Source organism: Stenella coeruleoalba (assembly GCF_951394435.1).
Source record: "Stenella coeruleoalba genome assembly, chromosome: 8".
Taxonomy (NCBI): Eukaryota; Metazoa; Chordata; class Mammalia; order Artiodactyla; family Delphinidae; genus Stenella; species Stenella coeruleoalba.
Window position 1 is genome coordinate 26,653,991 of NC_137154.1, and position 26,751 is coordinate 26,680,741.

Sequence of the window (26,751 nt, forward strand, 5' to 3'; positions counted from 1 at the left end):
TCTGGGAGGGTTATGTCTCCAGCTTTGTTCTTTTTCCTCAGGATTGCTTTGGCAGTTCTGGGTCTTTTGTGGTTCCATATAAATTTTAGCGTTATTTGTTCTAGTTCTTTGAAAAATGTCATGGGTAATTTGATAGGGATAACATTAAATCTGTAAATTGCTTTGGGTAGTATGGCCATTTTAATAATGTTAATTCTTCTAATCCAAGAACATCATCCAGTAATTTTAAACATCTATTAATGGCCCTTGCCTGAATGAATTATTACATTGGTAATAATTTCATTATTCCCTCTCTCTCTCTATATATATATTAGCTGCCATTTTTTTGATAAAGAACTTTCCTTGTCCCCAACACATACTTCTATTTAAAAAAATGTCCTCAGTAGATTTCATTTTTATTCTAATATATTATTTATTACTGTTATTATTTTTTTTAAATCTCAAATTTGGCCAATGGGAAACCCCTCAAAGTGGCTCCTCTGCCTTTGGAGACAATGACCTTTCGTCCAAAGACATAGCCAGCCTGAGAAGACTCTAGAGGGAGGGAGCCAGGAAAATGCATAACCGTTCCTTCCTCTGACTTCCTGCTGGAAGTCGAAGCTTGACTGAAGTGCCTTGATGTAGTTCATATAGGTCAGTTTTCCAAGTGCAGAGAGCAGTATGGAGAAAGGTAGAGAGTGAGTCCAAAGGGACAAACAAGATATCTGGCAAATGTATGCATATATAGAGTCATGGACCCCTTGAAATCACTATGTAAACCAGAGGTTTGAAACCTCTGTGTTATTTAATCCCTTTTGCTAGTAGATCTACTGAGTGCTAGCAGTGTATGTGATTTATTTATGTCTTATATGAATGTTACTTTCTACTCTGAGATTTCTCTTTAAAAAAAATTCATCAGCTCTTATTCTCAATTTCAGTATTTCTCAACAGTGCTCCTCATTTCACTTTTAAATATAAGACCAAGTAGTCTTGATCCTCAGAGTCCTCCATAAATAGCTCCATCGCTCTTTCATCTAGGAGATTAAGATCCAAAATAGTTTCAGACACTTCAGACACCATTCTGTTGCTAATATCTCTAGGGAAGAAACAATGTCTGTTAACTTCTTTTTTCTGATCACTCATCTGTTTTATTATTTTATGAGACAGTTTCATCACAAACATTGTATTTGGGATCGAGCATTTACTGAGTAATAAAAAAAGGCTTTATGGCCCCAATTACTTCTTAATGGGAGTTAATTACAGGGCCTCTCAGTGAATCAGAACCATTGTATTGTTATAGCATCTTTGTATTTTTTTAGTATGTTTTTTAGCCAAATGCATAATCTATTGCGTAATCCAAATTATTTAAATTTTGGTAGATTGCTATTAATTTCCCCTCTAAATTTCACCTTTTATCTGTGTTAACAATATCTTCTTGCTGAGTGCCACGTGTTTCTTCTTGTTTGATAATATATCCCCTCTCTAACATCAGGTAAGCTCATTTCTATTTTAGTTTTTAAATGTAATATTCATTTCACTACTTTTTAGGATTTGTTTTCATAGATCACATTTTCAAAGCTAAGCTTTCGGATTTAACCCCTACTTTTTCCCCTAGTTTTATAGTGGGAGCAAAGTAGTGTTTACACAACCTAATTAACTTTACAAATAATGTTCTATTATTGTTATTCCTCTTCAGTCTTTTCTGAATTAATTGAACCTCAGTTATGAAGTGTTTTTAAATATCACTTCTTATTTATGAAATTCTAAATATCAGTATTTTTTAAAGTGCATCAGTTATTACTGTAAGCCAGATTCCTAAGATGGGATATTTCATATTACTTAAAAGATTTAATGAGAACACTTTTTAATATGTTACTGACAGTTTTTTTCTTTCTTCAGTGAGTATGACATTAACATGTCTCCTTATTAACCAAAAATCTTAGTGGTCTTCTGATAATCATTTTGAACCTTATAACCATTTTTATCATACTAAAGATGTTGAAATTATAGGAGATTTGGGTTCAATATTTATTCATTAATTCAGCCAGGCAAGCATTCTTTGGTAGGCCCTAAGGACCCAAAGATGAATACTGCACAGTCACTGCCCACAGACATATAAGCAAATATAGTATGTAATAAGGGAAAAGATATGAATAATACAGTGTGGTAAGTATTATAATCAGTGTATGCTTAAGGTAGGTGAGTGACACAAAGCATAAGTAATATTTCTTGGGGTGCTGCCAGAGAAGACTTGTTAAGGGAGAAGACATAATAAATGTTTAATAGATGAATAAACACTAATAAGTAATAAAACACTAATAAAGGACATAGTTCTATGCTGTGGGCTCTAAAATTCTATTATTGGGAATTCCCTGGCAGTCCAGTGGTTAGAACTCCGCACTTTCACTGCCGAGGGCCTGGGTTCAATCCCTGGTTGGGGAACTAAGATCCTGCAAGCCATGTGGTGCAGACAAAAAAAAAAAAATTCTATTATTTTATGTAAACATAAGTTAGGGAGAAACTTAGACACTTGAAAATGCAACTAATGTTATGAGGTTATACAGCACATGCTGATTGCCAAGTGAATGATATAGTAACTAGAATTTATTGATATATTCTGCTACACAGACTATATATCTGATTACATGTAATCCTTACTAACTCTCTGAGATAGGTACTGATACTAAGGCCATTTTACAGGGAAAGGCACTTGAGGTTTACAGAGGTAAAATAACCTCCTAAGATCACACAGCTAAAATATGGTGGAGCCAGGATACCTGCTCAAGACAAGATCAGCTTTAGAAACAGTGTTCTTAATCATTAAAAAATGAACATAAGGAACCATAGGAACCCAGAGGAGAAGGAAAAACTTGCCTGTTGAGAGCATTTGGAGAAGAGTTAAAAATTAGATACATGATGGGTATCATGATGGGTATATTCCAGGCATGGGTATTGGCATACATAAGTGTTGGTTGGGCAGTATACCCTAAGTAAACTGGACCAGTATGATGGAGTAGTTCATTCATGTAGGAGCATCAGGGAAGATCAGGTTGGAATCTGAGGATGGAATGGGAACCATCTGTCAAAGATCCTGAAAATGAGTAATCTGTACTTGATCTGATAGAGAGCCATTGAGGTTATGGGAGCAAGGGAGTAATATGGAAGTCACTGTAACATAATGGTTAAGTTCTTGAGTATCATTTTCAGATTTTGTGATGTTTAGCATGCAAGTTTACTACTCTTAGGTTCCTTTGTCTTATCTATAAAATGATAATGGTAATACTGTCTATCTCACAGAGATTAATTTGTAAAACCTGACATATCCAAGCATTGAGCAAATGTTACATATTATTATTGTTGATGTGTTTTAGTAAATTTAATCTGAGAACAGTGCATAGGAGTCTAGGCCTAAGCATTAGGCTGTTAGTTGAGAAATGCTTGAAACATAGTTTTAGCAGGTAAATGGAAAGGAAGGGACAAATACGAGGACTGTTTTAAATGAGTAATATCAGTATGTTAAGGTATATAGCTTTCTAAAAATACATGTTTCTTTGTGCTGTTTCATAATATTCATGTGTTCATTGTTATATCAATAGTTGATAACTGAAAACTGAATGTAACTTTATAATTTACAAAGCCACTTTGACATGTTATTGAATTTGATTCTCAGAACCATTCTGTGAGATACTGTTATTTCCATTTTATTAAGGCCTAGAGAGGTTAAGTGATTCATTGAAGATCATGCAAATTAATAAAGGAAGCAGTTTAAAACTTGCGTTTTCATACACCTATTCTAGTGCTTTCCCCTTTATTCCTATATTATGTTATGACGAGAACTGATGTACTATAGCAGGCAACAGTATGAAACACTATTATTAGTATTTGAAAGAGTTAATATCATTTCTTAGACATCTGCCTTAATACCAAGAAATAACCAAGGCATGAAAGGAGAGAGACAAGTTCAGAGTCTACTAGTTATCTAATTCATATATAAACCCAGTGATATTTGAATATAATCTGTTTAGAAGATCACAATATTAAGTGGCTATAACTTGCCATTTTAATAAACCTTCAGCAAAAATGAAAATAAACTCTTGATTTTCTGCACCAAACCATATTAGGCATTTAATACACTCTGGGTGATTGTAAAATATTTTACAATAGAGCTATTTCTTAAGTGTTTTTAAATAGTATTGATCATGAAACTTTTTGAAATTTACCATCAGGCCAATGGTGGCAGAGTCTACATAGAACTATGCTTCGTGGTGTTCTGGGAAAAACCTTTCGGCTTGTTGGCTATACTATTCAGTATGGCTGTATAGCTCATTGTGCTTTTGAATACGTTGGTGGTGTTGTCATGGTAAGTTTTTACATTCAAGAAAATAATCATTTAAAATGTGGTTTTTTTTTAAATTGAAGGAAGAGAGTGTTTGAATTGGCACTGATATAAAATATAAGAACTGTAACTTTAAATATGGTCCTGCATTGTTTCTTGCAGGGGCACAAAGGCCCTATTAATCTAATAATACTAGTTTTTACCATTTACTGAATGCTACTTACTGTGTTCTAGGATGTGTTTGATGTTTTACATTTATTAACTCATTTAATCTTTTACACTCTATGAGATACTTACTAGAAATCTATTATACACATGAGGAAACTGAGGCTCAGAAAGCTTAAGTAACTTTCTGCAGGTCCCACAATTCCAAGTAGACTTGGAATTTCAGCACAGATTTCTCTGATTTTCAAAACCCCTACTTTTAACCACTGTGAAGAGTATCAATAACTGTCCTGAAAATAAATGATTATTCTGCCTTGTGTCAACATTAAAATGTTAAGGCTGTCCTCCTACCAATGCATTTTCTTAATATTGCATCATAAATCTATCAACCATGACAATACTAACCTTTTGTCATATAAATGAAAGAATAAATTGATTGATTGTTCAGTCAGTAAGTTTTGCTGTTGGTGTTGCTATTTTTATCAGGTTTACCCTAAGATAGTCACAGTCATATAATCTCAAGTTGAGCTGGAGTAATGCAAATAAATATATTTAACTGAAACTCCCCTCTTTGATTTTTTTAAATTTACATTGGTATTTCCAGTAGGCTACAGAGTTAGCAAAAAACTTGCATTGTGGTCTTTGTTTTTTCTGCCCAAGTAGGAAGTTTTGAGTAAAAAGTTTTATTTACATGTAAGTGGAGTGAATGGAGACTGTTGTGTTTAGATTTTTCAAGTTGCAATGATCATTTATTACAGTTTTGAGATATATATGAAGATAATTGTTTTACCTACTAATATGAAAATCTTTAAAGTACATCTCATTATGCCAATATTTTTCAGTAGAAAATATAAGTTGCAGCCCCATCAAATGAGTAAGCTGTTCTCTTGGAAGAAAAGGAAAGACATCAACTCATTGAGAATAGTATGATACCACTTGGTAAATAACTGTCATGGGCACTGGATGATAGCTGACAGTAGCAAGAAAAAAAAATCATTAATTTATTCATTCAACAAGTATATATTGAGTATCAACCTTATGCCAAGCACTGTTCTTGACCTTGGTTATGCAATTGGGAACATGAGAGACAAAGTCCCTGCCCTCATGATGCTTAAATTTTACGAGATGGCCAAAATTTGGAAACATAGATAATGTTATTTTATTTCTCTATTATAATATAATATTAACAAACCATTTTAAATATATTTTGCCTGTTTTTCCAGACTTGCTGGCTACTCTGTAGAGTTGAACTTATCTTGGAGCTTCCAGCTTATTATGAATCATCCTCCAAGCTTGAAGAACATTTGCTTGATTTTCTTTCTTTTAAGCCTGCTCAGATGATTTATATTTTAAAAGGTTTTCAACTTAAATTTTAAAATTGCCTTTCTTTCAGTGTTCTGGACCATCAATGGAGCCTACAATTCAAAATTCAGATGTTGTTTTTGCAGAAAATCTTAGTCGACATTTTTATGGTATCCAAAGGTAAATTCTGCCACAGGTATATTAAACTGATGGTGAAAACACACATACACATTGTGTCTTTTCTGCAGTTTCTTAACTTTAGCTTTAAAAACTCTTTTGTAAATAACCAAATTAATGACCAACTGGATGAAATTTTGGCTCAAATTTTTTCTCTCAGTTTGAGAAATTTTAATAGTTTCTTTAAACATGCAGTTCCTTGTATCATTGTGCAAAGTAGATAGCAGTCCCTTTTATAATGTGCATTCAAGAAGCCTTCTTTACTTTTTTTTTGCGGCGGGGGTTGGGGGGTGGGTTTGTCCTAGAATGTTTTGAATAAAGAACCAGGGACTTAGGTTACATTACATTACATATCCAAATCAGTGATTTGATTTTTTAATTTTTAAAATAATCCTGCATTTCTGTTGATGACTGTCTTATTCTCTATAGTCTGTGATGAGCAGTTGGTGATTTTTAGACTATAGCACTGTATATAGCTGGGAGCCAGGAATCTTATCTATTATAAGTCTCCTGATTAATTATATTAAGTTAAAAAACTCCTTGGGAAATATTGTTTGCCACTACATCTTTTAAAATCCTAGTCTAAATGGTGTTTCCAGTCCTTGAGATACTGTTTATTCTACTTAACTCCCTGATTATTATTCCTTCTGAATGGATGTGAAGTATTAGTAATTTAGTGTATTTTCTAAAGGACACCCCTTTGATTCCCTAAAATTTGGGGTCCATTAGTTTTTCATAATTCTGAAAAAATAGATCTGTATCACATTTCATCTTCATAAAATACAAATTTTACTCACTTGAGCTGGTATTTAGCTTATAACATAAGTAGGTTTAGGCATTCCTCTTTCATTATTGTCCTTTTTAATAGTCCACTTCACATTACTGAAAAATCACCAAGAATAGTGTAAAACTGTTCTTTGTGTTTACTCGTTCTTCCACTATCTTAGATTCTGTAAATAGAAACTCTCTCTTGCTCAAGCTGTATGGTCTAGCATGGTCTGTGGGTAATTCCTCAGATCTTTTATCCGTAACAACTTCAAGATAATACCTAATTGATAGATATGGGGTTATAAAATAAAACTTATATAACAGGTTATGTTCTAGCTTCCTTTTCTTTTTAACTTGTATCAAAATAACTTATTACTGTCTTTGGATTAACTGGAGACCTAGCTTTGCTGCAACATGAAGACAAGCTTCTGTTTTCCATGCTAATCACATGATTTCACTCTCATAGTCCTTGAGCATCCTTAACAAGGAGCTGGACTCATTGGCTAAATAGTGTTTGAATGAACAGCTCAATATTGTCTTTTTTTTTTTTGGATAGATACTCTTTGCATTCAGATGGTAATACAAATAACTATATTTAGTAAACTAATTAAGATTCTTTAGAGGTTTTATTTTGTATTCTGCTCCTTCAGGGGGCCTATTAGGTGGAAGGACAGTTCAAACTTTGGCATTTATAGGAGACATACCAAAGTAACTTTTACAGCCAAGGTAGTCAGTTGGTAACTCCTACTTTAAAAACATTACTGTCCTGAGTATTTTTTTCTTTTATCTGTAGCACAGAACTCTTGAGATTTCAGGGGAATCTCTGACCCCTGGCAAGAGATCCTCTTGCTAGCTGTTTCTAAAGATAGAGTAGCCATTCATTTAGGGAAAATGAAAGTATGCATATCTGGTATCTAAAGGACATAGATTTTTCAGTCCAGTGGACCGAACACTCATACTTGAGACAACCATAGTCTCTTATGACTACTTATTCTTTCAACAAATAGTTAATGAGCACCTCACTTATAAGATGTGCTGTACCTGATAGAGAATGTTAGGCTTAGCAAGATACTAACCCTTGTTTTCAAAAGCTTACAATCTAGGAGGGGATAATAAGGATATTTATAAATGATACAGGAAAATTTCAGTCTTAGTTCTATTAAGTTTCTTTTAAAATCCTATTTGAAAGAGTTGAGAGTCCAAGGTTATATATTTTAATTTAAGCTCTGTGCCTATAATATCTGGTTAGACCACCAGAAATACAGTATACAGTAATGACGCTTTCTATTAAAACACCTTGACTGAATTATGATTTTTACGTTGCCATTCAAGTGCAGAGTTTGTTTTGAGGATCATATTGATTATTTTGTCAAAACACTTAAGCTGAGGGCTTCCCTGGTGGTGCAGTGGTTGAGAGTCAGCCTGCTGATGCAGAGGACACGGGTTCGTGCCCCGGTCCGGGAAGATCCCACATGCCGCGGAGCGGCTGGGCCCGTGAGCCATGGCCGCTGAGCCTGCGCGTCCGGAACCTGTGCTCCGCAACGGGAGAGACCACAACAGTGAGAGGCCCACGTACCGCAAAAAACAAACAAACAAACAAAAAAAACAAGCTGAATAAAACTCCCATGGAAAACATTTCTTTCCCCATAGCCAAAATCAACTTTGTTAGTATGTTACATAGGTTACAATATTTGCAAACTTACTCATCTGAACAGTTCCATTGACATGGTTCCAGTTGGTTGGAAAGAGATACTTTATAACATTTTCAAACAAGTGTAAGCCTTATATTGCACTCCAAATTATAGAATTTAGTGTTTTAATAGCATTAAACTCTTATCAAGAATAACCTCAAGAAATGACTGTTCTGAATACTGTTGCTGTATTTTCTGTAAAAGTTCTGATGAAGATGGTATCTTTACCCTCCTTACATAAGTATCCTTCTTGTATATTCCTCTTTAACTTAGTTGTTAAGGAAAATTTTGTCATACCTCCCAAACTAAACTTTATTTTATTAGGTAATGATTGCCATGTAATTAATCATAATTTATTTTTTGACCTGACTACCAAAAGATTTGAACTCATTGTAATACTTATATATAGCAATAACTAGGTTTCTGATTTAACCATCATCTTCCTTTTATTTTTGTGACTTTTGATATTGTTTTGATATATGCATCTTTTATTACAAGCAACATCAAATTATTTCCTGAACCTGGTACAGATAATAAGTAAATATATTAAATCCTTTCGATTGTGAGGAACAGAATTCACTTATTGCTCATTTCATGCAGAAAGAGCATTGTATTCTCTTTGGTTGAGGCATTAGTCATATTTTTTTATCTCCTTCTTCCTTTCCAATTTTCAATATCTTCTTAGTCTTCTGATACATGTAGATTGTTATTTCTTCCATGAATCCTGTCTTCCATATGTAATCATATCCATATTGGTTCTATATGTTTGATTTGCCAGTTTATTTTTTGTAATATATGTTTGGACAGCTTTTAGCATTTTATTTGGCTGAGTCTTCTGATATTTTTTCTCAAATATATGTCTTTTTTGACTGTACTGTAAACTATCCAGGCTATATAATTTATATGCTGCAATTCCTCAGTTCTTTAAGCTCTAGGGAAACACAGATGATGTTTCTACCTTTTTATGTGCTCTAGAGTCAATCAGTGCTACTGCTGGGCAGTCAAATTTGCTTGGTTAATTTGGTGGTATTTACACGGAATTGTTTTTTCATAGTTTTGGTTCTAAAATTTGGACACAGAAGTAACACTGAGTGGGTATAGTGCAAGAAGATAATTCTCATGGAATTATCAGAAATTTTAGAATCTTCTAATAGCTTTTCCATCACTCTCATTGTTAGATTCTGACCCATGAAGTTAGTCACAAAGGTTCTCAAAGCTGGTAAATGTATGGGAGGGTCAGTATGTCAGAGGATAAAAGGTGTGGCTTTGTTTAAGTTGCTTTATAAAAGTATTGTAGCAGTGCCATGCATGTGTTTATGCTAATAATAACACTGACATTTCTTTGACTTTTTCCCCTCAGAGGTGACATTGTGATTGCAAAAAGCCCAAGTGATCCAAAATCAAATATTTGTAAAAGAGTAATTGGTTTGGAAGGAGACAAAATTCTCAGCAATAGTCCATCAGTTTTCTTTAAAAGCCATAGTTATGTAAGTAACATTTCAATTATGTTATTCATTGGTATCATAGTTGATTAACATTAACTGAACACACTGACAAATGATTATAACTTTTATTCATATTTTGAATATAAGAATAATGCATTCATTAGAATTTAAGTATGTTTGTATCAAGAACAGCATGGCCATTATAGTTTATATATTTTATTTCCTTTTAAAACCCTGTATAAACATCTCAGTATTAGTTGTTGCAGGCAAGATTCACCAATGAATGTCAAAATAATGGGCAGACGTTTGAGGAAAAATAGTGTATTTACATAGTCTCAAAGTATCTTTCGCGGGCTTCCCTGGTGGCGCAGTGGTTGGGAGTCCACCTGCTGTTGCAGGGGACACGGGTTCGTGCCCTGGTCCGGGAAGATCCCACATGCCGCGGAGCGGCTGGGCCCGTGAGCCATGGCTGCTGAGCCTGCGCGCCCGGAGCCTGTGCTCCGCAACGGGAGAGGCCACAACAGTGAGAGGCCCGCGTACGGGAAAAAAAAAAAAAAGTATCTTTCCCAAGAAATTTTCACAAAGGGAAAAACAGTAGCTTCGTAGAGGAGAAACCTGGCAGACACCACCTTAACTGAGTGATCAAGGTTAACTTTACCTGTAACAAGACGTCAACATAATGTGACCCCTGAATTCAAGGACTGAGACGGGCACATCACCTTTGTGGTACTCTTGTAAAAAGAAGGTATAGCCTCATGAGAAAACATCAGACAAACCCTAACTGAGGGTCATTCTGTCACATAATTGACCAATACTCTTCAAAAATGTCAAGGTCTTTAAAAAAAGGAAAGTCAGGAATTGTCATAGACTGGAGGAGACAAAGGAGACATGACAAATAAATGCAATCTGGAATTCTGGCTTAGATTGTTTCTCCACTGACTTATTAGTGGAAAATCTGGTAAAACCAAACACAGTCTTGTAGTTTAGTTTTTTTAAATCCTATTTAAATGTTTAGGATAGATATTTTGGTGTAGTCAACTTGCCAACTCAGTTAGGAAGAAGAGCAAGAGCAGTAGAACGGAAGAGTGAAGAGCAAATGTAACGTGTGAGCCCCTTTCACCAGTCACATGGCTGCTGAGACAGCTTGTGGCAGGGGAGGGCAGCCTTCTGTTTACTCAGCATATACTCTTCTCACTTTAATTATAATTTAATTTTCTATTTTTGTTTAAATTTTCTGTGTCACTGTCAGATTATTAATAGAGCTGTTACATCTGTTAAGTAACTTTATCTTCATCCCCAGTGTAAACATATAATTAAGAGTTAAATTGTCTTCATCGTGGTAAATTTATTTTGACCTACAATAGCCTCTGATTGCCCTATAAGTTTGATCAGTAGACTATTAAATAATCTGTTATTTATTTACCGTTCTTAATAGACTATGGTTCAGCTGTGCAAATGTTTATTACACTTTTGATGTTTATTACTACAGTGCTAAACATCCTAGGAATCCATAGCTGATGGTGATAATGTTAAAGTTGAGAATGTGGTTATCAGGTAGCCTATTTTTCTGTGGCCTTCATCATGGATACTTATCCTTTTATTTTTCAAAAACGTCACTTATTTACGTAATGGTTTCACCTTCACATGACTGTTTTCATTTCTTGAGGCATTCTAGTCACTTCTGAGTTGCTTTAGCAACAAGCATATACTTCAGACCAGAAATAGTTTTATCAACAGAAAGAATAACAAAATATATAAATGATAGCATCTACTATCTGTATACAGTGTGTACACTGCTGTTGTTTTCTTTTAAAATTATTAGAGGAGGAATATTAGGATGAAAAGATTTAGATAAAATCTCTGCTAAGTAATCAGAGAAAATAACCAGAGGACTATAAGACGTACATTTTTTGAATATTCTATTTAAAGAAGACATTCATCGAATTTTTATGTTTGTTGAGAGGATAAATTAGGGGACACTGCCATTTTGTTCCAGGTGTATTCCATTCACTTTGGTTTGCATGTTTATAAGTGTACAAACAATTGTAATAATATTGGCCAGCACTTAACTGTGTACTTACTCTGTACCTGACACTGTTGAAACTCTTTCCAAGGGTTAATTTATTTAATCATCAAAACAGTAACCCAGTGAAGGTGGTAGTAGCATTTGACAGATGGGAAAGCTGAACAACAGGGAGGTTAAATAAATTGTCCAATTTTAAACAGTAAGAGAAACAGTTGGAATTCAAACACAGGTAGCCTGGCTCTGTCCAGAATCTATATTCTTTACCATGCCACTACTTTTCATCCCAAAATATCCTCTACTTACTATTATTATTTCTACTCCCATCTCATAAATTGTATTTCCCTTAAAATGTATTTGTCTTTATTATTTTTAAAAAGAAAGGCAACTGTTTCTAATCAGGGCCAGTATTAGTTCTGAAAGACAAGCCAGTGATTTTTGAAGGCTTCCTGGCTCCACCAGTTTTACTAGGCTGCGTTTTTTAAGCCATAAGAATTGTGTAGCTATTACAGAACCACTTTAGCAAATGTGTTCCATTAATCAAGGTGACTTATAACAAAAATTCATCCAAGTTTGGAGCACTGAAGAGATATCCAAACTGTTTGCATTCTGCCCCTCCAGAGTGTTCCCTTTTCCAGCTATCTCAGAAGCACACTGGTGCTGCATGCTGTGAAAGGGGTTTCTTCCCCTTATCTGTGCATCCTTTCAGGAAAATCATTGTTGTTTATAGGTTATGAAGACATTACTATTCAGATCTTGATTGAGATGCATAATAAGGATGATATATATTAAACGTGTTTTGAATTTCAGGCAAAAAACATTTATTCTCCTAAGTAGGTGCTTCAGAAAGCAAAACACCAAAATTGTTATTTGGAACCTAGAACATAGAGTTTAGCATATGAAAGAAATAGCATTGTTTGTAAGTTGGCAAACAAGAATATAAACAGATCATTGGTTAAGTGATGTGAAACCATTTTATTCATTCCAGAGTTCTAAAAGTTCATGTGGCAAGCAGCACTTACGAAAGGTGATTTATTTTTTGCATTAAGCATTTGGAAACGAAGCAGTCCCTATCAAGGTCCTATTGCAGTGGGTTTTGCTTATTTTCATGGTATTGAGGCCAGTAATTTTTTCCCTTGGGTTATGGGCTGAGCATTGGCTACTACGAAATGAGCTTAATTTGTGACTCTCAAAAGAAACAAATTGTACTCAGCTCAAACATCTTGAATAACTTGCCTTTCTATACTATAGGAATTCCTCAGTTTGCTGCTAGAAGCCACTAATTTGCCAAAAATAATTTAGTTGGAAGAAGCATTTAGCTGGTAGGAAGTACATTAAATGAATAGGCATTCTCCTGTTGATCTGCACAGCAGGCTATTTAACGTAGTCTCCATTCCCCTAGGGAATATAGGGCCAGGACTCAGGAAATACAGTAAAATTTTCTTATAAAGCTAATCAAGAAACTATAACACTTTATAATCTTTCTCAGGATAACATTGTTGGTTCCTCCAAATATTGGAATAACTCAGGATTTGTATTTTAAACTTCTTTTGTTTATATACGTGCACTTAAGGTGACCTCTTCCTGTCTCATGGTTTTAAATACTATCTAACTCAAGACCTAAATTTATATCAACCACAGCTTCTTTCCTGAACTCCAGAATCATATATCTGATAGTCTGTTTAATATCTCCACCTTAGTATATAATGTTCACCTTGAACTTAATAGGTCCAAAACTAAACTGATTTTCCTTCCAAAACTGGCTTGTCCCACATGTATTTCCCAGTCATGGTAAAGACGCCTCCATTCTTCTGCTCACTCAGGTCATAAACCTTGGAGTCATCCTTGCCTCTCTTCCTGTTTCACCCTCCCATCCAATCCACTAGCAAATCATGTTTACAAGATTGTATCTTGTAAATATAATCAGAATTAGACGACATCTTGCCCCCATCACTGCTACCATCCTGGTGCAAGTCAAATTCATCTCACTCTTGTTTTCTTGCAGTAACTTCTGAACTTCTCTCTGAGCTTATACCTTTCCCATCTTCTTGCCTCCTTACCCCTCTACTGACTACTCTTCACACAGTAACTGAAATGAACCTTTTTAATAATGATGCTTTTTCATAAAAATAATGTTACTCTTCTACCCAAAGAGCTCAGTGGCCTCCCATCTCATAATTAAAGCCATGGTCCTTTTGATGGCGTACTAAACCCTACACTCTTCCTGCTGCCTGTTCTTGTAATTAAAGTTTCATTGGAACATGGCCACACTCATTTATTTACATATTGTCTGTGACTGCTTTCAGTAAAACAGCAGAGTTGAGTCATTGTAACAGAGACTCTATGGTCTGCAAAGCTTAGCTATTTACTGTCTGGCCTTTTACAGAAAAAGTTTGCTGACCCTTGCTCTACAATGTAAGGTTCTTAATGGCAGAGATTTGTTTTGATCTCAGCTGATTCCTCAACACCTAAACTTTTATTTGGCATCTAGTAGATACTTTAAAAATACTTGAAGGGTGGACAAATGGATATATGACTAGAGTCTGACAGTGTTTTATTTTAGTTTCTATTCTACTCAGTTTCTTCTAGTTTCTACTGCAAACTCGCTCTGGAGTAAAGTGCACGATGTTCTATTTTTCAGTAATATAGATGTTCCTGTAGCTCACCACACTGTATGCTAATGCTGAACTGGCCAATCTGTGTTTATTCTAGTCTTCATAGAAGACTTGAAAGCTCTTTCTTCCGTGGTAGGGCTACTTGACCATTTTCCATAACTGCAGGTAAATGTTATAGAAAATATTGGAATGCCCCTGTTACTTTGTACCAGCATAGCATTGTGCTGATTAAACGTTTCTTTCCCCAAGTGACTTCTATTTGGACTGAATGATAGTTTTCAGCCCTTTTATTAAAGCAGATTAAACATTTACCTGGCTTTGAATAATTAGTTTGGAGTACTCTGAACTTGGTCTCATCTAAATCTTCTGAAGGACTGGTGGAATTGAGGTACCTGGACTTACCTTGTTCTCATTTTGAGGGAAGATTTGGTTCCCTAGAAATGGTGTGGTGGTTTTGTTACTATGAAGGCTAAGTCGCCCTTGCAACATGCAGTACCTACTAATTAGTTTGTGTGGTAATGAGAGTTTTCTACATTTCAGTAGAAATGATGTGCCTTTGGACATATGTAACAACTCTACAGGTATTTTGTTCTTTTGATTCTTTTATTGGTTGGCAGATTAAGGATGGATAAGTTGTTATCTGAAGCTGGTAAACTGTTCCTTTAAGTGTAAACTTCTGCTTTCCAGTGGTTATTATAAAACGAAGGATCTTTTTTTCTAAATCTTTCAAATAATTAAAACTCTGTTTATTGAATTTTAGTTTCTCAGCCATAGCAGCCACCTTGTTGAGATGAGCATGTTAACAGAAATATTATGGAGATTTCAGTATTTTCCTGTAGTTAAAGCGTAGCATCTTTTGCTATTGTTAAAGGAAATGTATCTGTGCTTATTAGAAAAATTATGTTTTTGCTTTTATATTTGACCTATCAAAATATCCAGTTATATAAAGCTTTTCGGTTCTTGATACCACAGATTCCAGAATCATACACAAAAGGTGAAATGTTCATCAAATGCTAGGCTGTTACCACAGTAGAGTGATGGTAGGTGTGTAAGAAATGTAGTATTTCTTACATTTTTCTTTTTGAATTGTAGAGTATGTTAATAACATCATTATTGTTATTGGCAGAAATGTAAGAAATAGAGACATTTTCACATTTCAGAAAGAACTGATTAAATGTTCTCAGGATGCCCTGGTGGTATAGTGTTCTTAAAAGGAGAACTTGGAAATGGGATAATATGCTAGTAATAAATCTGTTTTACTGTGTATTGAAAAATATTTAAACAAAACTGATTGGCCAACTGAAAAACAATCTCACTAATTGGGAAACATTAGAAAATGGTCACTTTATAAACTGATAGCCCCCAACGTGTACTGTGTATTTACGTTATAGTTCAAATCCTTGAATATCCTAATGCTGTTTTTCTGTTTGTTTAAATGTCATTTACTTTAGCTAAAAGTCACAACCATATGGTCTTCTATTACCACTTGTATTATAAACAGAAAAAGTACTTCTCTGTAGGGAAAGGAATCATTAGATTGAAAGGGTTTGTTTATTATAAGCTGCTGATACACTAAATCCTTATGTCATTTAAATAGAAGAACTACCTAATAATGTCACTTATTACAACTAGGATATCTAAACAAGGGACTTGCTTTTTGCAGACTATAGTGATAAAAACCTGTGCTTCACATCCATTTCTCAGCAACGGCTCCCAGGGTGATCAGTCACGGCACACTGCTAATGCCTTGATTGCAGCTCATGCACAGGAAATATGTTTACTTTTTTGCTAAAGTGAAGTTGACTGCGGAGATGACGTGACTTTTTCATCCTATAGCTAACAATTCTGAAGATAAATTTGACTTAGTGTTTACAATTCTGAGCTGTTTTTCTTCTGATGTTAACACTAAAGAATCATCTTTGAGGCTCCCACTACTTAAGCATTTTCTGATGTGTTCCCTGAACATTTTCAGAATAATTTGGTCTTAGTTTAACAAAAATATGTAGTTTATAAATATTATTTTGTAGAAATGTATTTTATCTTAATATATGTTTGAGTATGTATATGTATTTATGAAATCAACATTTCTACTGAAAGGGTAGTAACTCTTCCTGAAACTAACATGTTTTGCTCACCTGAAAATATTTTAACCACTCAAAGTTGGAAAGTCAGTGCCATGGGTGGGATTCTGGGGAGGCATTTATGCAATTCAGTAAAATGCCATATTACGTGTAGTTTTATCTGCAAGTTATATGAGACCTCTATACTTTTAGGTTGCTTAAAAGTAGGTGGTGCAGTAGTTAAGAATCCACCTGCCAGTGCAGGGGACGTGGGTTCGAGGCCTGGTCTGGGAAGATCCCACATGCTGCGGAGCAACTAAGCCTGTGCGCCACAACTACTGAGCCTGTGTTCTAGAGCCCGCGAGCCACAGCTACTGAGCCCACATGCCACAACTATTGAAGCCCGCGCACCTAGAGCCCATGCTCCACAGCAAGAGAAGCCACAATGAAGAGTAGACCCTGCTCGCTGCAACTAGAGAAAGCCCGCACGCAGCAACAAATATGCAACACAGCCAACATAAATAAATAAATTTATAAAAAATGTAATTGGGAAAAATTACTAAGACTGAAATTGTAATGCTGCTGTTCAGTGTAAGCATCTGAGGCAGACTCCCACTCTGATGGTCGGTCGTAAAGAGAATGTGTTCCAAGTGTCCTGTGGCTTCCTAACCTGATACAGTGGTCTGCTGGACTAAGTGGAATATGTTCAAATGTCTTCTGAAATAAGCAACTAAATGAAGTTCTTCTATTACCACTTTGGGCAATCAAAATTCTACAGATTTCTGTGACCCACTTAATCTTAGTCTATAAAAGCATTCTCATTCTAGTAAACTATTTTCTACCTTAAATAAGAAAGGAAAAGAGAAATTACAGATTTAAAAGCAAGTATGCGTATTATAAAACAGTTGAAGATAGTAAAATAGCTGAAAAATATTGACATTACAAGCCATTATACTGCTAACCTAGATATGCGAGAGTGCTTCCTCCTGGGTTGGAATTTTCATAACTATTTTAAGAAAATTTAGGAATCGTTTAGTTTGGCATAGCTAGTGCTTGCCTGTCTACTACACAGACATACAGAGCCAACAGGGAAGGGAGATAAAGCACCTAAAACTATAGGGTGAGTAATTTAAAATTCTAAGATGCAACTTAAGATTCTGATCTACTCCCTGTACATTGTGTGTATGAATCTCTAAATCAGGAAGGATTAGAAAAACCTGTCATCTGAAGAGACTTGAAATTTGACCTGACTTCCCTATGTAAAGAAAGTCAGAGTAGGTCTGGGGACATAGATTGATATGCACTTCTGACTGTAACTGCAGATGCACCTAACCCCAAACCAATCCCAGCATCAGGCATCTTCCTGAATGAGACTGTGTCCCAGGAGCAGTGGAAACCGCTGGACTTGGGGGGAGGGAGAGAAAACTTAAAAAGCCTTCAGGAGGTTATAGGGTGGGCAAATTTGCCAGACAATAACTTCACAACTTTCCTATTATTTATTCATGCATTCATTAATCCCATTAATTCCAGATATTACTGAATACTTACCTGAGGGCCACCACCATGTTAAAGTAGATCAAGTCCCTGCCTGCAGGCTGTCCAATAGAACTTTCTGCAAAAATGGAATAGTCTATATCTGCCCTGTCCAGTATGGTAGCCACTAGGTTCATGTGGCTATTGCGCACAGGAAGCGTGGCTAGTGTGTCTGAGGAACTGAATTTTTAGTTTTATATAATTTGTAAGATTGAATAGTCATATATGTTACTAGTGGTGAGCATGTTGGACAGTACAGCTTCAGGAGTTTGTAGTCCAGGTGGGGGACTGGACAAGGAATTACAAAATGCTGTAATAGAGGATACTTATCTAGACTGGGGTGAATAGGATTACTACAGAATGGGGAGGTAAAACCTGAGTTGAAGTTCTCAAGGCTAAGTGGGAGCTAGCCAATGCAGCATATTCAGAAGATGTAAAAGTGAGGGTGCAGCACTGTGCTTTGGGTAGCTGCCAAAAGTAAGTTCCTATGTCTGGGACATATAGTGGGGAGGGGTGGGTAGTGAACAGAGATAAAAATGAAAAGGTGATTAGGGCTCAGTTCCTTGTAAGTCTCAAGCAGGGGAGTAACTCTGTGTGTGTGTGTGTGTGTCCACATCACGCGCTGTGGGATCTTAGTTCCCTGACCAGGGATCAAACCTGTGCCCCCTGCAGTGGAAATGTGGAGTCCTAACCACTGGACCCCCAGGGAATTCCTGGGAGTAAGATTATCATACTTAGCTTTTAAAAGATCACCCTGATATTTAGTATAGAATAGTAGAGGATGGTTGGAGTAGGAGAGGCCAGAGGCAGGGAGACCAATTAATAAATAGGCTGTAAGACATAACTGAGATAATAACATGAAGAATGGAAAGCAGTACAAAGTTTGGAGAAAGATTAAGGGAATATCTAGACAGGATTGGATGTTGGAAGAAATGGAATTGAAAGGCTTAAAACTGACCCAAGTTTCTGGCTCTAGCAATAGGGGTAGGTGGTGCATTAAAATAAGGGGTCTGGACTTCCCTGATGGAGCAGTGGTTAAGAGCCCGCCTGCTAGTGCAGGGGACACAGGTTCGACCCCTGGTCCGGGAAGATCCCACGTGCTGCAGAACAACTGAGCCCGTGTGCCACAACTACTGAGCCTGAGCTCTAGAGCCTGCGAGCCACAACTACTGAGCCCACGTGCCACAACTACTGAAGCCCACGTGCTCTAGGGCCCGTGTGCCACAACTACTGAGCCTGTGTGCTGCAACTACTGAAGCCCGCATGCTTAGAGCCCATGCTCCGCAACAAGAGAAGTCACCACAATGAGAGAAGCCTGCGCACCGCAACAAAGAGTAGCCCCCACTCGCCACAACTAGAGAAAGCCCACGCACAGCAACGAAGACCCAACGCAGCCAAAAATAAATAAAATTTTTAAAAAATATATAAAGGGTTCTGAGGAAGATGTTAATTTGGGAAATGGAGAGAAGATATACTCAGTTTTGGAGTAGTCTAGAAGCCTGTATAAGTCTATGATAGATTGTACTTTAAATGAATACAATGGCAATGAAATTATAGGAAGTGGAAAGAAAACACATTCTTTCCCAGAATGATGTTTGGGTGCTATACTATTCCCTCCTTGATGTCCACAGTATATTTTCATGATCTCTTAGTCAAAACAGTGTTTTGATGCTCTCAGCCCCCTGAGATCAACCTCACTTTTTAAAGGTCTTCAGCTATTCTCTTCGTATCTTACATCATCACAAAAAATGTCATCTGTCATCTACCTGCCTAATCTGCAACTTTTTATTCACAAAGCTAGACATCATTCTAAATAATTTCCAGGGTATGGGACATTAGAGTTCTGGTTTTGATAAATAAAATGCAAGTAGGAGAAGTGTCTATCAAAGAAAATCATGCAATACAATGCTTTTTTTTTTTAAGATACTAGTAATATCAGGTACAAAAAGATCCACATATTTTATTTTAATCCTTCATTTTTTGGAGTATGGACTCTTTTCTACTACTGATCTTTTATTTCTAGTACCATTTCAGGTATAAATCCGTTTTTTAGCCAATCTCTATATGATGCAGTTATGCACTGGTCCATAAGAAACTGAAAAGCGCTACAGAGATTCATCTATAGGAATAAATCCAAATAGGGATGAGTTTTGACTGGGAAGAATTATTTGAAGTCTCAGGAATCAAAAATTTGGTGGAAACCTATTAGCTCATATTCTGTATAGTAGGCATCTGATTTACTATTTTAGACTTTTTCTGAGAACATGAGAAAACTCATTATTTACATATTTACCGCCATTTTCTACTACTCTTTCAGATACCTGTGTTTCATTAAGTTAGGCTCATCTTCTGGAATATGAGAACCAGAGTGTACATCAGGCTATATTAAAATGAGAGTACAGACAGTCTTGAAATGAGAATATAAGGAACTGCTCTTAAATACTCATCCAAAAACAGCAGGTAACCTTGTTACAAATAGAACAAAAAAGAAGTCAGAGACCAAATAATCCATTATCCTAGGGGAAAAAAATCTGTAGGATTGAGATGTTAGTATTAGATCGCTGGGATGGAAAGGCCTATTTACTAGCTTCAATCCCAACACTTTTTCCCCTTCCTCTGCCTTCTGACAAGTGGGTAGATGGTCCTGAAGAAGTAAATACTCCATAAGGAAGTGCTTAGGCATTTGATATTTAATAAACATTGCTTGAAAAAGATGCCTGTTAAAAGAATAAAAATGTTAGTCTTTGCTACATTTGGATGATTTGGTCTTAAAAACTGAATTTCATTAAATCACTTGGCATAATTAATATGGCATCTATTCACAATTAATGTACATTTTTAATTATACTGGATTTAATTCAAAGTCTTGGCTAGTACCAGAACTATATAGTCGAATACAATGTAAAAGAAAAAGACCAAAAACATAACTGAAGTGAAATTGCAAAGCACAGTTCACTTTGCAGAGAACTGGATAGACTGCATAAGAAACCAGGAACAAAGAAAGCCCGGCAGGCATCATTCATCCAGCAGCTGGAGCAACTGTTAATAACAATAGTGAGTGCTTACTGGGTGCCAGGAGCCTTATGTGTTATTTGGTTTTCAGAATGTTTCTGTAAGGCATTCATTAGTCCCAGTTTTTTAGATGAGGTTTAAATAACCTCTCCAAGGTGTTTAACTAGTAAGTGACAGAGCTACAATTTGAACTCAGAACTATGACTCTGTGGACTGTAACTTTAACCACCATACTAACAACCCATCAGAAATTCCTGTTCAGGCTGGATGGAGGTATTGAGTACTTAAGGAGAAGATGAAGGAGCTTAGCTTGCTTGCAATAGCTATGAGAATGAGCAAGTCAAGTCTTAGCCTAAGCTCTAAACCCACGCAGCAGGGAGATGCTCAGTAATAAAAGAGAACCTTTAGTTAAAAGCATCCCTCATCACACACACCCTCACCACAACGCTGTAGGTGTAGCTTACTAGAACTCTGGTGTAAATTCCTCTTTAATGATAATTGGCTATGAACCTAAAGTGGCACCATTTTTAAGTAGGGAAAGGCAATAACAGTCCCCGGGAATGATGTGGGATAGGTTAGTAATAAGTCAGAATTTAAATGGGAAGAAAAAGAAGCAGGACTGCATAGAGATAGTATCTACTGAAATAAGTGTGTTAACTGTTCCTTGCCTGGTCCTTGTAAATGTTAATCCCTTTGTCATGCATCTAGCCTTTGGGAGCACCTCCCTTATGACTCCAGATATTCTACTCAGGGAGACAAATGGAGGCAAAAAGTTCAGCAGAAGAATGTCAGTAAAAATAGAGTATTAGTGAGACTGTTGCTTGAGTTTTGCTTTCAAAGTTACCCATAACTGACACTTGAGACAGCCCCATTTTACAAAATTAAAGATTAATAATGTTTTCTCAGCTTTGTGTTCTTAAAAACCTTTCTACATGATTTTCTCTCAGGGGATTTAATGCTTCACTTTTTGACATATACATCTTTATCTATAGTTTTGTTGGTGTATATAGGAAGATAAACTCCAACAATTATTTACTGCCATTGCAGGAGTCATACAAATACTGGGCATTATGAAGTTCTTTTAGGACTATATAATTAATAAATGATCTCATTTTGCAAGTATTCTCTCCAGTAGTTTGTGTGCATAGCATCTTACCATGACTATGTTTTGGTTATATAAGCCATGATTAAGCAGAATATGCATTAACCATATAATGGTATACTAATTTGACTCGATTCTGCTTACCTGAAAGATAGTAACATAAATAACAATTATTTGGGTATTGTTAAACTAAAATGACATGTCATGAATGTACATTCATCATATGGACTTTTTTCCTGGGCAGGGAAATTATGCATTTTATATTTTACATTCATCATTCTGTGAGACACAAGACAAAATCTTTAAAATACATGTGGAAAATGAAATACTTTACAGTGTTGTTGATATACCACTTCCATTTGCTTTTGCCAAAAAAAAAAAAAAAAAAACCACAAAAAACAAAACAAAAAAGCCCAAGTCTTTATCTGATTGCTTTCCTAAGGTGTGTATGCCCCTCCTTTTCCTATATATTTCAGGAAAAGGAAAAAATAATCATGTCAGAAAAGGATTCCAAAGACTTTGCCCTCTCCGATTACCTTTATGATTTTTGTTTCTTTAATAATTATTATTTCCTTTACATTCAATCATTTTAGAAGAACCATTAAGGAGGCATGAGCAATAATAGGGCCAGTGCATACCCTGCCTTTGCTGATTATACATTTTAAAATATCTGGCAAACAAATAGTTAAAAATCAGTCTGTTATTAGGATTTTCTGTTTTTTGAAACTTTTGAAAGGTCAAACGTACAAATATCTTACTCTTCAGTCAGAACTTTTTCTTAATTAGATAATCTTTGCTTAATCAAATAATAAGTGAGTTTGATTAGTTTAGTAAATGTGTTATTGTGGACTCTTTCATCAGATTTCACTTGAATCAAGAAAGGTAACACCTGTGGGTTGGTTCCCAAAAGCTGCTTTTGTTAAATGGACACCCGCAGGCCATGAGGCAATTACGTTTGTTGCTTGTACTATAAAGGAGGCACTTAACTAGGCTTCAGCAAGTATGGCTGAGAACTAGAGGCTTGATTCTTTTGTCCTGCCCTGAGATTAGGTTTTATCATAGCTCAGGAAGTAAACCTCTGACGTAGAAAGGAAAAACCAAGAATGATTTAAGCGTTCTTTTACTGCTTTAAAAGTTATTCCTAAAGCTAGTTATATCTGAGACCCTGGGAAAATTCAGATTTGAGCAAAAGAAAACATTTCTAGGTGGCATTCATTGTAAACATATATTCATACATTCTCATTCAGTCTCATGCATTCATTCAAGTTGGCATGGCGTATTTCCAAAAATACAGAGATGAAAAGTAATTAACTTTTTAAAAGTTTTGGTTATGAGAATGAACAAAGACATGGAATTAGGACTTCCATTTTGGGGCATTTGTAAAGCATTTATTATAATTTTTTTAAGTGTTTATTTGAGTTCTTTTCTACTTTAATTGGAAAGTTATAACAGCTTTTTAAAAATACATTTTAAAAATATATTTTAATCTATTTTATTATAATATTGCTATAGAATTGTTTTATCTGGTTTGAATTTTGAATTTAGTGATAACCAGTAGGTTAATCCAACAGACAATAACTGTGTTTTGAGTTAGAAAGGAAATTTTTGTTTTGTTCCTTGCTTTACTCCACTCCACTCACCTGACCAGAAAGGTCAGGTTTTAAGTTTTGGACCCATACCAAAAATGTGTTGTACTTTATATTTATTTAAATAAATGAGTTCTTAGCTAGACTAATATTTTAGTTATCCCGAGGTCTGGTGACAGTGCTGTAATTGCAGTCATTTACTTGTACTGTATAAAGAAGCAGAGCCTGCTATACGGATTGGAAGTTAGGTCACTCTCTTACCACATTACCACAGATAAAAAAAAAAAAATTTTTTTTTACTTCAATAAAGCTCTTCCTAACCTGCATTGTGATGGACAATGTTCCATTTTTAAAAAGTACAAGTATTACTGAAAGGGCTAGTCATATTAAGACACACATGTATGTGTATGTGCATATATATATTTTAAAATTATTTAATACATACTGGTCACAAAAATGTAAATTTTGAAATACATAAAACAAAATTTTGTGTTTTTTTAAAAAAGTAATTATACCTAAGTAAGCCCTGTAACTTATTTTTTTCACTGACTGTATTCATGTCAGTCTATTAGCTGTCTACTATTCTGTAAATAAACTGTTTAACATCTGCCTACTGACAAATATTTATACTGTCGCCAATTTTGAGATACAAGCAATACCATACTGAACTTATCTGTTTATACATAATTGCATGCTGAGTTTGGCGAATCTTTTCTAGAGATTTTGATAGGGAAAGGGTAAAATGAGGACACACAGGGCATGCCACTGAAGGGGATGCAAGGCAGAGATGCCAAAGGCACACTTTAATTACATCAAGAACTTTAGTTCTCACCAAAAGGATTTTCTTCATACTGTTATGAGGTATGCTAAAAAATAAGACTTTAAATATTAGATACTTTGAACATCTGGCAATTATGGAGTAACTGTGGCTGAACTTGCCCTCCTGCCATAAAGAACTAGAAAACTGGACAAACTATGTAAAACAGTTTTCAGACAATGCGCAGCAGGCAGTACAAGACGGATTCCTGAGAGAAGGGAAACAAACAAGGCAAGCCTTATACTTTCCCTAACTTCTGCCTTAAAGCAGTTTTCAGAAGGTGCGAGGAGGAAAATTCAAACAAAGGACAGTGGTCTTGCTGAGTTGAAGAGACAGAGATTAGGGTATAGGGAAGTTTAAGTGGTTGGAATTTATGCATCAAACCACCGGGGAGAAAAGAGCTACAGAATGATCTCCAGCAATCTATGTAGAGTATTCTTTTGGTTTTGGGGCTGAACACTAAACTGTGCCTGCTTATGGTGAAAGTTAGAGACTGAGCACCAAACAGCTATTGGCAGCAGCCAAGCAATTCCCAGAGCTCACACAGGGCTGTCATTTGAGTTCTGACCAGCCACAGTGGACAGATCTCATTAAATATCTAGAGCATTCCATAGAGACCCTGGAATATCATGCCTTAGGAGTGAGTTAGACTAGCCCTTACAGTGTGAGAGAGACCCAACGCTTAAAAACAAGGCTTGACAGGAATAAGCTGTTCCACAGCTAACTTAACCACCTTCCAAAAACCAAACAGACCTCTTCAACATTCAGTGCTCTCTAAAAAGAGAACAAAATCCACTCAACAAATGAATGTTCAGCTCAATAACAAATTATTAGATATGTGAAGAAGTAGGAAAATGTAACCCACAACTAGAAGAAAAACAGATCCAGAAATGAGACATAATGGAATTAACAGTCATGTGCTCTAAAACACCAATTATAAATATTTTCAGGGATCTAGAGGATGAACATAATGAGGGAGAAATGGTAAATATAAAAAAGAACCAAGTGAAATTTTTAGAGCCTAAAAATATATCGTCTTTACAGCAGATTAAAAATTGCAAAAGAAAAGATCCCAGACTGGGAAGAAGTATTTGCAATACCTGTCAAAGGACCTGTACTCAAGATACATAAAGGGCTCTTAAAATGAATAAGAATAATCCATTTTAAAAATGGGCAAATATTTAAATAGACATTTCACAAAAGATACACTAATAGGTACAAGAAAAAATACTTATCAGAGAAATGCAAATGAAAACCACAATGTGGCACCAATAGCCTACTAGAATGGCAAAAATTTTTTTAATTGAAAATACCAAGGTTGTGAAGCAACAGAAACACTCATACATTGCTGTTGGGAGTGTAAAATGGTATAATTACTTTGGAAAAGTTTAAGATTAAGCGTACACTTATGACCCAGAAATTCTACCCCTACATATTTACTGAAAAGAAACAGACTTATACATGAACGTTCATAGTGCTTTATTTGTAACAGCCCAAAATTGCAGACAACACAAACATCCATCAACAGGTTCATGGAAAGAAATTGTGATTTACAATGGGATATACTCAGCAGTAAAAAGCAATGAATGACTGATACATACAACATGTATTAATCGTTTAAAAACTGCTGAACAAAAGCCTGACACAAAATACTATGTACTGTGCAATCTCACTTATATGAACTTTAGTAAAACTAGTCTCTAGTAAACAGGAAACATCACTAGTTGCCTGGGACGAGGTGTAGGGGTGGGAGGTGGACTGGAAAAGGAGGGAACTTTTGGGCATAGTAGTAATGTTCTACATCTTGATTGTGGTTGGCGGTTACACAGGAATGCACATTTTTCAAAACTAGTGTCGAAACAAAATGAGCACATTTTACTGTAAAGTATACCTCTAAAATTGATTTTAAAGTGTACACCCTTACCCCATATCAAAAATAAGTATGTGTTTCAAAAGTGGAGTAACTGCAAACATAATGAGTTTTTTACTAGGAAAATAAGTGACAGAGAGGTAGATCAGCAAAGGTGACTGCTTTGATTTTAAGACTCACACTCAGAGGTTTTCCCATTTATAGAGAAGCTCTTATTAAAGGTACCATCAGTGATGAGGTTGTTTCCTTGTGTCTGTACTTTATATCAAA

At 35.6% G+C, this 26,751-nt stretch overlaps 1 protein-coding gene across 2 annotated transcripts in view; it reads left to right on the forward strand.

The window, feature by feature from the left end:
- The window catches only part of IMMP1L (inner mitochondrial membrane peptidase subunit 1), a 73,446-nt gene that overhangs the window by 42,798 nt on the left and 3,897 nt on the right, over positions 1-26,751 (forward strand). For both annotated transcript variants that reach the window (XM_079930694.1, XM_079930695.1), the window contains exons 3-5: positions 4,206-4,339; positions 5,874-5,962; positions 9,779-9,905. In XM_079930694.1, coding sequence (XP_079786820.1) covers positions 4,235-4,339; positions 5,874-5,962; positions 9,779-9,905 — 321 coding nt within the window. In that variant the 5' untranslated portion in view covers positions 4,206-4,234. The remainder of the gene's footprint in view (positions 1-4,205; positions 4,340-5,873; positions 5,963-9,778; positions 9,906-26,751) is intronic.